The 12,985-nt window shown below is 41.7% G+C and overlaps 1 protein-coding gene across 1 annotated transcript in view; it reads right to left on the bottom strand.

Annotated features, from left to right (window-relative positions):
• phactr3b (phosphatase and actin regulator 3b) overlaps positions 1–12,985 on the bottom strand; it is a 44,618-nt gene extending 31,633 nt beyond the window's left edge. The window contains exons 1-2 of the mRNA XM_029502146.1: positions 12,895–12,985; positions 1,825–1,830 (exon numbers count right to left, since the gene is read on the bottom strand). Coding sequence (XP_029358006.1) covers positions 1,825–1,830; positions 12,895–12,985 — 97 coding nt within the window. The remainder of the gene's footprint in view (positions 1–1,824; positions 1,831–12,894) is intronic.

Raw genomic sequence — 12,985 nt, 5'->3', positions numbered from 1 at the left:
ACCCACCTGCCTTGATTCGCATATGAATTGAGGTGATATTCCATTCTTAATCCATAGGGTTTAATATGACAGTCCAGCCTTTGTAGCTATAACAACTTCAACTCTTCTGGGATGGCTTTCCACAAGGTTTGGGAGTGTTTATGGGAATTTTTGACCATTCTTCCTGAAGCGCATTTGTGAGGTCACACACTGATGTTGGACAAGAAGGCCTGGCTCCCAGTCTCTGCTCTAATTCATCCCAAAGGTGTTCCATTGGATTGAGGTCAGCACTCTGTGCAGGCCAGTCAAGTTCACCCACGCCAAACTCTCTCATCCATGTCTTCACGGACCTTGCTTTGTACACTGGTGCACAGTCATGTTGAAACAGGAAGGGGCCATCCCCAAACTGTTTCCACAAAGTTAGGAGCATGGAATTGTCCAAAATCTCTTACATACCATACCATATGGTACGTTTTTTTTTTTATATACTTGTATGCACTCAATGTGCACAGATTAATTATGAAAGCAATATCACTTGATGTGTAAACAAAACCACTGTGGTTTAAGATCGATTTTCTACAGGGCCACTCATACATTAAAAGCAGGAAGGGCTGAGTTACATCAGAGATGATAAAAGTCAGAGGCTAGATTTCTCCTCAGGGACACATAAGCAGTAAACAAAGAATAAAACCAGTGGTGTGGGCTACTCAAAGAACATGAATTTTAGTCAATATTTACAAGACTTTTTAAATTAATATGGCCAAGCATGGACACCATGCCAAAAGGTTGTGAAAACAAACTGTGGCCAGTTAATAAAAAAGTGAAAAATGACCTCAAGGTTGCCAATTTGAAGATGAAGGAAAATCAAGCAGCAGCAGTGATGCCGTCTTCTTACAGCAGGGTCAGATGGGAAATATTTATCAAGAGTAAAGGTGCACATGTTAAAAGCAAAGAATCACAGTTTTAAAGTCTTCCCGTGAACATAACAAACCAATTTCTTGCTCCTTTTTGTTCCAGAAGGAAAAACACTTTTGACTTTAATAACATTAATGATGCCTGCCATCTACTTAAATGTTTGAAACCTGGACCAGTTTTTGTGCATGCTGGCCCATGGGCCTGGAGTACTCAGGCACACGGAGCCCTTTATGTGCTTTTCCTGCTGTTTCTGTGTTCATCACTGTATAAATGCTCATCGCAGCTTATACGAATATGACACATCAGTGCAGTCTGGACAGATACAGTTTCACCCACACGAAAAATGTATAATACATGAGTCAATATGGCTAAAGATCTACCATAGTGGCAATTACAGCTAAATGAAATGCCTTATAGATAGCAAGCGTGTGACAAACCAAAATGAGCTTATGGCTAGATCAGCATGAGGTTGTTTTATGCCTAATGTGAGCAGGTTTTTTATGCAGGCTGACATTTGTAATGTAATATCAGACTGAACGAGGCTTTGTACACTTGTTTAACAGTCAAACAGCAGGAAGAGTTTATGCAAATATTATTTGCGCGAGTCTGTGTGTGTGTTGGCTGTGGATTTTTTTATTTTGCATAATTTCTCCCTGCTTATACGGCTTACGTTGTGTAGCCCACTTTATTGTAGCTGCTGTTTCTCACTCGCTAAGACAGGCTTGTGGCAAAAAAATTGTAAAACGACAAGGACAGCAGCTACGTACAAGCACGCCCTCAAACAATATTTAATTGGTTTCTGTAGCAAGTTGCTTAATTTTTAAACTCTCTATGTATCCGTACATTAAGCCATTATGTTGCTGTGGCTCTGTCCCAATGCACCAACTTAAAATGTTGGTTTTGAAAATGTCTGTATCAGGGCTCTACAACTGGGAACTCTTATTACACCTATGTTGAAAAGTTGTGATTTTTTTCTACTGAGCTGTTATGAATACATATTCAAAATTTTAGATCAAATCCTCAAATCAAGTGATATATGTATAATACATACATGGGTTGAATCGCAGTGACTGGGAAATGCAGTCAGTATTTTCAGGATGGTGGCGAAACCTAATGACAACCACTCTTGGTATTTTAATTTGATTTAATTATTATTGTTGTTGTTATCGTAGCAAACTAGAGCAATTCCAGTGTTTTTCCAATCGAGACCTTAATGAAGGCCAGAACTGCATTAATTGAGCTGAAGTATGGATGTTCTCTCTGCTTCCCGAACAGCTCTCCCTATGAGGAAGCAAAAGTCTATGGGCTGTCAGAGATATGAGGTCTTTGTTTGACACCTGGAAAGTGCACCAAGTAATGCGTAGTGGAAGCGTGTACGTGTGTGTGTGTGTTTGACGGCGGGAAGGGCATGTAAGTGTTGTGGTCACAAGGGAGAGATGAAGGAAAATGGAGAAACACGCCGTATATCACCGCTCCAACCCACAGTTATGGAGTGACCGTTTGTACGACATTCTGCACCAAAGCACTTTACAATTGATTGCAAATCTCAAGGGCAAAGTAATCACATTGTGAGTGATGGGAGAGAATCTGTTTCTGTTTCACAGAGTAGGTACAAAGTAACTGTATCAGAGGTCAGTTATTAATGTCCGGACATCCTTATGTTCAGGGTTGAAAAAAAAAAAAAAAGAATGATGGAGTATTTAATGATGAATTCCTTTACAGATGGTTCTTTAATAAGCTCGAAACATTGATGCAGAGCTATGGAACTAGCAGTCATATTCTGCAACGGTTAAGGATTCATATGTCAGGCGTAGTGCATGATGAATCATCAGATACGGCATGTGTGCGATGCGTTTGACATTTAAATCCTAAACAGACTTGCATAGCTCGCTGCTTTCAGGCACCGTTGCCAGTTTGAAGAAATAAAACATACATTTTATGCTCATAAAGCCTGGTGCTGCTCCGCTCCAGTACAGCTCCCTCTTTAAATCTGCTGAATCATTCATCAGGTACAGTCACAGCCAGTGCAGCCTGCGAGCCAATGCGGTGTCACAGTGACAAATAGGGGGACTGTAGCAGAGGGGAAGACACAGCCTCCACTGTGTAGTGAATGTGAGCTGCAAACAAAGCAGTCTCTGGGATTCCTCTGAAGGGGATGTTTCAAGGTTGGGAGGAATCCAGGTTCATCAGATTTAGTAAGAGGATTATTCATTGATCATTTTCCTTTATTTATCAGAACCAAGCATGAAGAATTCCATCACATTCAAGAGCCCAAGGTGACATCTTAGATTAGTGAACAATTCAATACCCATATTAAGTTTACAGTCACATAAAACAGAGAATGCTTGAACCCGCAAATATTCCTCACTTCAGCAGATGACGGAAAGTCACCCACTGATTATCAGAACTGTAAACAGTTCACCAGTGTACACAGCAATCGTCTGTCTTTCCTCTCCACTATGTGACATAATCATATTTTCAGCCCCCATTGTGGGGGAGTTTTCTCCTGATGAGTAACTGACTCAGGGTCAGAGGTCACTGTGAGGCTGAGGTCTTGATCTTCCAGGCCTTGAGACACTAAGGCCACTCCTCCTGACGAAGCTGTGGGTTTCTGCTGATACTACTGGAGCCTGATAGTAGTAGGCCTGAGATGGTCAGTAATAAGTAGCTTGGTCTTCTTAAAACCAGCACTTGTTTCCTCATTTATGGTTTAATGAGCCAAATGCGTAGTCACATATCCGTCCTCTCCCTCTTTCTGGAGTATTTGACTAATTATGGAGGTTAACCATCTCTCTAGAGTATACAACTATATCCTCAGGGATTGTTGCTTCAGATTTGAGGTGGCACTGTGAATGAACAGCATACTGATGAATGCTCCTTTCTCCTTAATTAATCAAACATTAATAAACATCTTCAGCGTAAGACATCCCGGACTCCAATGCTTTCTCTAACACACATCAGCAGAAGGCCATTTTTTAACATTGTGTTTCAAAATTGCTACATATGACTCATAATATACAGTACATGTCACGACGCTGTTCATAACATCCAGGCTGGATGAATTGAGAACTGTAAACATTCAGTCCATCCATTCTATCAGAGATGCTGTTGAAGGTCATGGGCCCTTGGATGTAGAAGAACCTACCAGCAAGTTTGTTTGTTGTTGTTTTTCATGCTATGACTCTTGTTAGCAATCAATCCCCTTTTGCTTTCCCAAAATATATTAAAGACAACAACTCACCAGGAACACCCACAATGTCAGACACCTTATCTCACCCTAACCCTTTTATGTTTGTTTGTTTTTTTTTTTTATCTATTCATTGTAAATGAATAAGCGCACCATAAAGAGATTGAAAACCAACCACTGCAACAACCAGTTTTTTTTCTGCAGTTGTGCTTGACGACCAACGTTTGATCGAACAAAAGTTTTCACCTCTACATCGTGACTGGTTGCTGCTGAGCTGTGTCATGCCTCATTACCATAAAGTACTGAAACGCTTCAGTGAAAACAGCTTTCTCCCGATCACTTTGACCTTCTCACTGCTGTCAGTTTAGTTAAAAGGATTCATATGACCATGTTTCTCTGTCACAGCAAGGTTTAAGAATGGGCCTGGAAGAAGGCCGTAGATCCGACATCTGACTGATCAATACCACCAACCTTGACCTCCACATGAATCTTCCATTCTCACCACTGATCAACAGGAAATATTATACACGTAGCAGATTTTTTTTACAGATAAATATAAATTCTATTAGGTACCTGAGCACAAGACGAATGCTTTGATTTTTTTGTCTCTTATTTTGTGTGGTGAAACGAAGCAGGTCATGTTGCAGTCCTTACAACAAGTGAAGCTGGTTGGAAAGAAAATTAAGAATAAGCTACATATTTGTAACATAAATGTTTTTGGGGAATCTTTGTCTCCCTTTAAATTTCACAGGGTTTGCTGAAGTTGCATCAGAACAGCAGCTCATGCTGATTAGAAGCTTTCTTTTTCACTCATCAGGCTTTAATTCTGGAGGGGGATGCCCAGATTTAAATCCAGACCAGTTTCTGCAGCTGCCACTTCCCCTGTCCGCTTCCTTCACACTGCTGGGAGATTCACATCAGTTGGAGTGATTAGTCTCTCCATTCCTACTTTGGGCTTTCACAGTAGTTTTAATTACATGTGCCACAGAGAGCAAAGTATCTCTTTTTGTAACAAAGCCCTCTCTGGTGCTCATTCCACTCACCATCTCTGTGGGATGCAATGTAGATTTTGTAAAAACAAACAGCTTAAAATAACTCTGCTGGGGTGGTCTACTGCCTCTGTACTTGCCTTTCTCGGGCATCGAAATGATCATATCGCAGCTTGGTTTCCATTTGCCTGACCCTTCCTATCCCCCTTGTTGTGTGGTGAGGATGTTAAAGAGATCAGCTGGATGTTGTGCTGTGTTCTCGTGTGCAACATATTGCTTTTACTTGGCTCTGAAAGGAATTAGGTCAGCACATGAAGCATTCATAAAAGATACATTATGTGTAAATGGTAGACAGCTTAAGTCAAGTAGCTACCCCCAACACATCTGACCCAGTCGCTGGGTAGATCTCAGACTCTGCTACACACATAGTAAACCCGGTTTCTTGAAATATAGCATATCACAGCCACCCTCAGGAGCATGCTCTGTTGCTGCAAATATGCCACAGCAATTCAAGCATGTTAAACCAAGTGTGTGCCATCCCTGTTAGGACACAAAACGCATGCAGAACAACATCAATTTAAATCCATAAAGGCAGCAATGCTCAACTGTATTTCATGGAGAACAATGGCGTGAAAAAGAGCAAAGCTGTTGGGAGTGAAAACAGTAGGTCATATGCAGATCAATACACACAAGTTCTCAATGTTTTTGGCTATGAATTCACCACCACAGCTTAATTCTTAATATCATTATTTAACTCTAACACACAGGAGAATACATTTTTAAGTCCAATACTGTACATGCGACATTCTTGTTGTTTGGTTGTTGGGGGAGGGGAGACTGTGTGGGTGGGTGTGTGTTTGTGTGTGTGTAGCAGGGGTGGGGGTAGTAGAGCTTCACCAATTCTCCTTCTGTTCACTCAAATCTGTACACTGAGACAAAAATATCTGCATTCATTTGCTTTTTTTCCCATTCACCTAAAGGGTAAAATCTGCCTTGAAACAAAATTTGCACATTAATGTAAGATACTGCTTTGATGGTAATTACATCCTGTGATATCAGACAATGTGCTCTTGATTCGTGCAGATGGTCGAATCACAACAAAGCTTTAAAAAAATAAATTAATTAAAAAAATTGAAAAAAACAACAACAACATCACATTGAAGATATTTTGGCAAATGACTACCAGCTGGCATCAGCCAAACATTTCTAATGTTTCTCAGATTTTGGAGGAAAGGAAACAAGAGATAACTCATTGTAGAACAATAAATGGCTTCTCACATTGGCAGCAAATTGTGCATCCATGTATGATGAGGCTAACCTATCCTTTCAGCACCGAAGGTTTAAACGCTGCATCACACGAACCTCCCTCTACTGCACGCCCAATTTATTTATTGGTTCGATTTTTTTCACATTACATTTATATTAACAGTGAACGAATGCGTAATGTGTTGGGTGCTCCTCCTAATTACAACTATCGCCTGATGCTGCAGCAGCCTTCAGCTACTGCGACACATGCGACGAGCATCTTTCAGCTTGCTTCTTTATTCTTCAAAGGCCAAAACTTCAGCACTCGCCACTTTTATCAGCCTGCCTCAGCAAGAAGGTATGTTCATCACCAATTAAAAACTTTACAGTTTATGCTGCTTGCCTGCCATCAGGCAATTATTAAACCAAAGTTAAAATGAGCTAATGAACCTTCATAAAAAACAAATGTCAAACTAAAATTGGTTGGGCTGCCAGAAACACAACATGGTGAATGTTAACATCTCTGTTATGAGCTGATAATAAACAAAATACTGTTTGCTAACAAATTTCTGCATGAACTTCTGGCATATTCCAGCTGCGTCTGCTAAGTGGTCAAATGGCAATATGCTACTTCTTTTTGTCATTCATGACTAAAACGAGACACTGAGGAGAGTTTTAATGATATGAGTTTTTCATTTAAAGCCAACCATTTTGTATGTATGTAGATTTACATGTTTGTTTGTTTTTTGCTGATTTGATGGATTTTTGGATTGAATGTCATAAACTGTTTTGGGCCCAAAAGAAAGCTCTGCTCCTTCTCCACCATCCCATCTTTTCAAACCCAACAGATGCTAACTCAAGTGGCATCGCGTCAGGCAACCCTGGGTTATAGTTTTTTACTATTCACTTTTAATTGAATAAATAAAATGCGACAACCTAATCACTAATCACTAGCATGCATTTCTATTAGAAATGCATGCTAGTGCATGGAGAAGGGTGACATCATGCTTTATCCTGCCTGCTCCACTACTCCCTGGGGCGCTGTGGGCAGAGGGACCCAGGGACGTCTCTGCGTAGTGTATAAGGGCATGAGTGATGACTTGGCACAAAAGGTACTTTTGAATTAGCCACAGCACGTTGGCTCGCTAATAAAAAGTAAAAGAATCAATGCTGCACCAAAACTCAAGGGTAGAGGAAAATTCACTGAAGGAACCATCTCAGCAAAATCACATTTTCATTTTATAGAGTTGAATCACTTCTGCAATGCTCCACATTAATCATAGCCATGCTGCCCAACCGTACTAAATTCCTTATCACTGCTTTCAGATGTTGCACTTTTGAAACAAACATGAGAACCAAACAAAACAAAAAAAAAGACAATGAAGAGTTGCATCAGCTCTAAAAATACCCACAGTGGGGCATGAAATTGGGCAGCCGAAGTTTCTATGATTATGGATTTAAAATTATTTCATTATTATTAGTCTAAGCCTGTGCCTTATTAACCTTGCAGTATAGTGCTGAGTAGCCCTGAGAAAGTGTCGGTCCACTCTATATCCAGCACGACCTTGGACAAACCGTTTGTCCCCATTCTTTGCGAGCGGTCAGGTGACTGCAGTGCTTGCCTCATTTTGACAGTGACTGCTTACCTCATTTATGCAACATCTTGCCATCTGCCAGGTACAGCTCCCTGGTGACAGTTTCATCCGCTGTTTCACCTTTTAACTGCTCTTGACCCCACTTTGTAGCATTTTTGGACCTTTCCTAGCATGCAGATGTGATGTTCGCCATTATTTAGTGTTGTATTTGCTTCGCTTAACAAGATCTGCCTGCAAATTTCATGCCTGGGTACACCAGTACAACAGGAAAGCATTTGGGGCATCACTTGAATTAGCTGATTCATTATAGTGTTCCTATGCTGCCTTGAAAAATTGCACATTTAAAATAAAAACAGTATGAAAAATTAATGTATTTATGTAAATAAAATGTTATCACCTTCTTGCTTTTACAGAAAAGGACATGGAAAATCTGACTTTTGGTCACTGATGGAAGTGACGACTTTTATGGCTAAGGATCTTGTTTTCTTCCTATTTGCTCAGAGACCTGGGGTCCACTGCAGTTGGTCCACAGCGGGCCATTTCACGTACCTTCTTGTTTTTCTGTTTTAGCGACTACAGTGTGCACCTGCTTATTCTGTCTCATCTGATATGACTCTCTTAATGAAATGACTCGTGACTGTGAAGAGGTTTAGCACATGTTCCTCGTGGAGATAAACATGCATGTAGGAGTGAGCTGCCAGGTGCCAGGTTCGCTGTTTTCTCTGTTCAATAACAGCTCTGAGGCACACTGACTAATGCATAGGCTTCTTCATTAATAAAATATGAGACACCCTGATTCAGATAAAAGAAATCCTAATCTCTTCATAAGACCCCCACCAGCACCTCCACCCCCGGCCGAATGTGAGGACTAAATTGAGGCCTGCCAGTAGCTGAGATGTGTAGGCAGGGCGGGGTGGTGGGGAGGAAGGGAGGGTGGGGGTAAGAGGGGCAGTCGTTGGAGAATGGCGGAGGAGTTCAGGGAGAAAGTCTTTGATATGAGAGCAGCATGTCAGATTAGTACAACAGCATCAGCTGAAGTAGAGAGATGAAGGGTGCGAGAGATGACAGTCCTGCAAGCCCGAGGCAACACCAGCGACTGACTGGCCATCACCATCAATTTTATATTTAAACACACACAATTTGATGCTAAGGCCACGGCAATGTGACTTCAGCAAGACATCAGGCAGCATGACTACTCCCTATACGATACTCTAATTCTTGTTATTATTTGCTTCACTGGTACCTTTGATTAAAATGCTCACCAGGGAAACAAAAACCTATCTATTTCCTGTACCGTAATATTCCATTTAAATTTAGGAACTACCAGGTTTTATGTGTAGTGGCTATCACTTTTTTATTTCATGGTGCAAAGTTATTGGCGGAGATCCAGAATATTGTTTAAACAAAGATTGACAGACAAAAAACATGAGCAGAATGTCATTCAGCTTGAAAACAGGCCGGTTTTTATAAACCACTTCGTGTGGACACCTGAAATGCTGCTCATAATCTCTTGTACTCAGCCAACGTAAGCACAGCAGGTTACAACTGAACAAGGACCTTTGTGTAATAATGATCCCACTAACATTTGTTTTCTCTTCCATAAGCCTGATTAATGTGGGTATTTATAACTTGTATAACTATCAGATATTCTCAGGTCACTTGCTTAGCATAATGTTATTAAAATCAAAATGATCATTTGGACTTGCATTAATTTATTTCATTCAACAACCAAAGCTGCAACGAGCTGTAAATACAACACACGCAACAAAATTAACAGGCTAACACTTTTTTGTGTGCAAACTACATCCACACTGTGTTTTCATTTTAATAGGAAAACTACCTATCAGACAAGTGGTGTAGCTCCATGTCAGAGACAATCTTCATTCACGAGAACACACTTTAAAACGCTTACTGTCTATTCTGCAGTTTGTTCGTAGAATGTACCATGAATGAAGAACAGAAGATAACTGGTGTTAAAAGGCAGAATTTAATTACATAAGAGCTACTAGACAAGGTCAGTAATGTTTGCAGTTCACTGTTATAAGGCAATGTTAATTGTTCCTGAAAGTGTCCTTTTCTGCCCGTCTAGACAGAAAGGCAACTTTAGAGTTTCCAAACATTTTCTAGAAAGGCTAACAGCATTTCCAGAGGTCTCCATAAGTCTGCGGTGGTGTGTGTTTTAGTCTCAAAATGCATCTGTATTTACATTATGCTGCTTTCAACATTTTAAGCCTGCCAAAGTCTCCTTTGCTCCTTTGCTTTACAGCAGCTTGCAAATGCCCACCACACTTTCAATTTGAAAATGCTTCAGTCAGTTTGTCACTTTGAGTGACTGCTTGTGCCTGTAAACTATAAAACTTTGATTACGGCTGTTGTAATTTCATTTCAAAGCACATCCAACATTGTACTTACACAAAATTTTATTGTTTATAGCTTTGAGTCAACCAGACACAAAGGCCATGAATTGGTAGGTGAACAACTTTAGTGTCGACACCCATTATGCTTCAATTTTCCAAATTGCTCTTGTTTTCCCTGCCAGAAGACTGCAAAAGTTGGGTAAACTGGAGCCAACTTCTGTCTGCAGGCACATTAAGTGTCACATTGTACCAGCACAGTCTTTCTCAAGATGAAAGCTCCAAACACCCAGTTCACCAGTGACTGCTAATACCAAAATTTGAAAGTATGCCACCTTTGGGCTATAACATTTTGGCTGCACGTCTTGCTCTGTATCATCTTGATCAGAGGTGGTGATGTAACCTGTGTGCCTGCTTCTCAACGGATCTGTAAAATGCTACATGTAAAGAGATTTGAATCCGCAGCACAGTGTTTTTGTTCTCAGGCTTCTGACTCTCGGTGGTGGAGCGATGCATTGTTAACTAGGCTGCAATACGGGGAACATTATTCAGGTTAAACGTCCTCAGCGCTCCGTGTGCTTTTTATGGCAACCAAATGAGTAGCATGGAGATCTGATTATTACGCATTAAGTGAAAACTCAGTCCCAGCACAGATTATTTGACAAGTGACTTCTGTTTTGGTTGAAACTACAATCCATTAAAAAACTACTTCATTTTCTTCCTCCATCATTATTAGAGCATGACAATGGAAGAATAAGTCATTTGTACAGTATGTTAGGCTGAGTCCGCTTTGAAGCTAATTCAATATGACACTGCCCAGCTGGGTGCCATGATAACGCCTCCATCAGAGATCTGTCACTCCCACTTTTCTCCTTGTTAATGGGGATAGTTTCCTCAGGTGCCAGGGATCAAAGCCGCATTAGGGGTGCCAGGGCTAGGAAAGGGTTAGCACCGAGCAGAGGGGATGGGGGGTGGAGGAAGACAGGCGGATTTTCACTGCTGCATTGCCCGAGCCCTTACTGCATGACGCTGCACAGGAAACGTCAGCTTTAGGGAGGACCTTATAGAATTTGACATTCAGTTTCAAACCGTAATGAACGCCATATATCACAAGACAATCCTGCAAGCGTGGTCTCAAGAGTTACCCATACACCAAAGCTGTTACATAACCATAACAACCACGACAACGTGACAAGAGCTGGAAAGTGAGGGCAGGAACACAACAATATCTGCCGTTGGCAAAAGAACTTGAAGATCCTCTCTGCAGTGCTGCTGTGGCCCCTCATATCTAAAGATAGCTGGCCCTGTGAAATGGTCTGAGGTTCAGAAACACACAAGTGGAAACTAAAGTGTGAAGTATGTATGTACTGTCTCATATATTATGCTGTAGCCCACACACACATCAGACTATGATTCAGTAACTGAGCCCTTCATTTATGCAGATACAACAGCTGTGCAACTCATCACTTCCCCTGTTGTCAGAGTTGTGAGTCTACAGTAGGTGGGTGATGATTGATGTCAAACAATGATGACAAGGGCCTGCAACTTAAAATGAACGATTTATCATGTTTTCATATTGATCTGCTGTTCAATAGCTTTCCCAACAGCATATCGTATGACTGCTGCTTGGTAGCGCTCGAGCAGCGGTGAAAAGCCAACCCAGCAGTTCCCAGTGGAGCTGTGAATCCCATCCCACAGATAAACACGATTCACAGACTAAGTGGCATTTCACTTTGAATGGCCGGCTGCTGTAGATCACTGTGTGAAACGAAAAAAAAAAAAAAACAACAACAACAACACACACACACACACACACACACACACAACAACCAGTAAGTGCAGCAGACAAACACCATGTCGGCTCACAGTTGGAGTGCCAAGTGCTACCTTCTGCCATTTGGATCACCATGGAAACAGCCAAATACACAACCAGCACTCTCATCAGCTCTCAGCTCAACATACTGCAGTCTATGTGTGATGGCAACTTCTATGCTGCAAAGATTTTTCCCAGATATTGTTAATGCACTATAAAATTGCAGGCATTCACGACATGTAGTTTTCTTTGCATTAATGACATCATGCAAGACGTGAGCAGCAATGGTGTCTCTTCAGGACTGTAGGTGACAGCCCGATGACACGAGGAAGGATAAACTGGGCAATGAGACAGCCTGGTTGGTCTGTGAAGCATATTGCTCTGCAAACGAGCAAAAACGAGCCAGTTATTAGATGCTGTTGTGGCAATAAAATGGATATGCTGGAAAAGTGGGAAGACACCAGTTGGACAACATCTGAAATGTGGCATGACACAAAATGTCCCAGAGTCAGTGTGTCATTGGAAATGGCACAGCATTTACAGCAGTTCCACATGGAGCCTGTAGCACGGCATAGCCATACAGTGGGCACAAATACAGTGGAGAGTAAATGACGCGCGTTTACAGCACAACCTACGTTCATTGCACACAAACGCACCGGGACGAGGGTGGATGTGATCGGTGCGATGGGCTCACACTGATCCAGACCCCTGTCAAAAGCGCAACCTCAGCAGGTGACAGATGTCCAACATGCGTCAAGCCCTCCCACTGCACCCCTCCCCCGGCCGCCTCTCCTCTTACCTGCCCTGTGCTCTTCACCCAGGCGGACCTCGGTGATGCTGCTCGGGTCACTCTGGGATCTGCCCCGCTGCAGCAAGCAGTCCTCGTCCGCCCCGTCCGATGATGCCAT

The sequence above is a fragment of the Echeneis naucrates genome, chromosome 5, assembly GCF_900963305.1.
Source record: "Echeneis naucrates chromosome 5, fEcheNa1.1, whole genome shotgun sequence".
Classification (NCBI taxonomy): Eukaryota; Metazoa; Chordata; class Actinopteri; order Carangiformes; family Echeneidae; genus Echeneis; species Echeneis naucrates.
The sequence above is the reverse complement of the archived record's forward strand: the minus strand, read 5'-3'. Positions and strand labels throughout refer to the sequence as shown.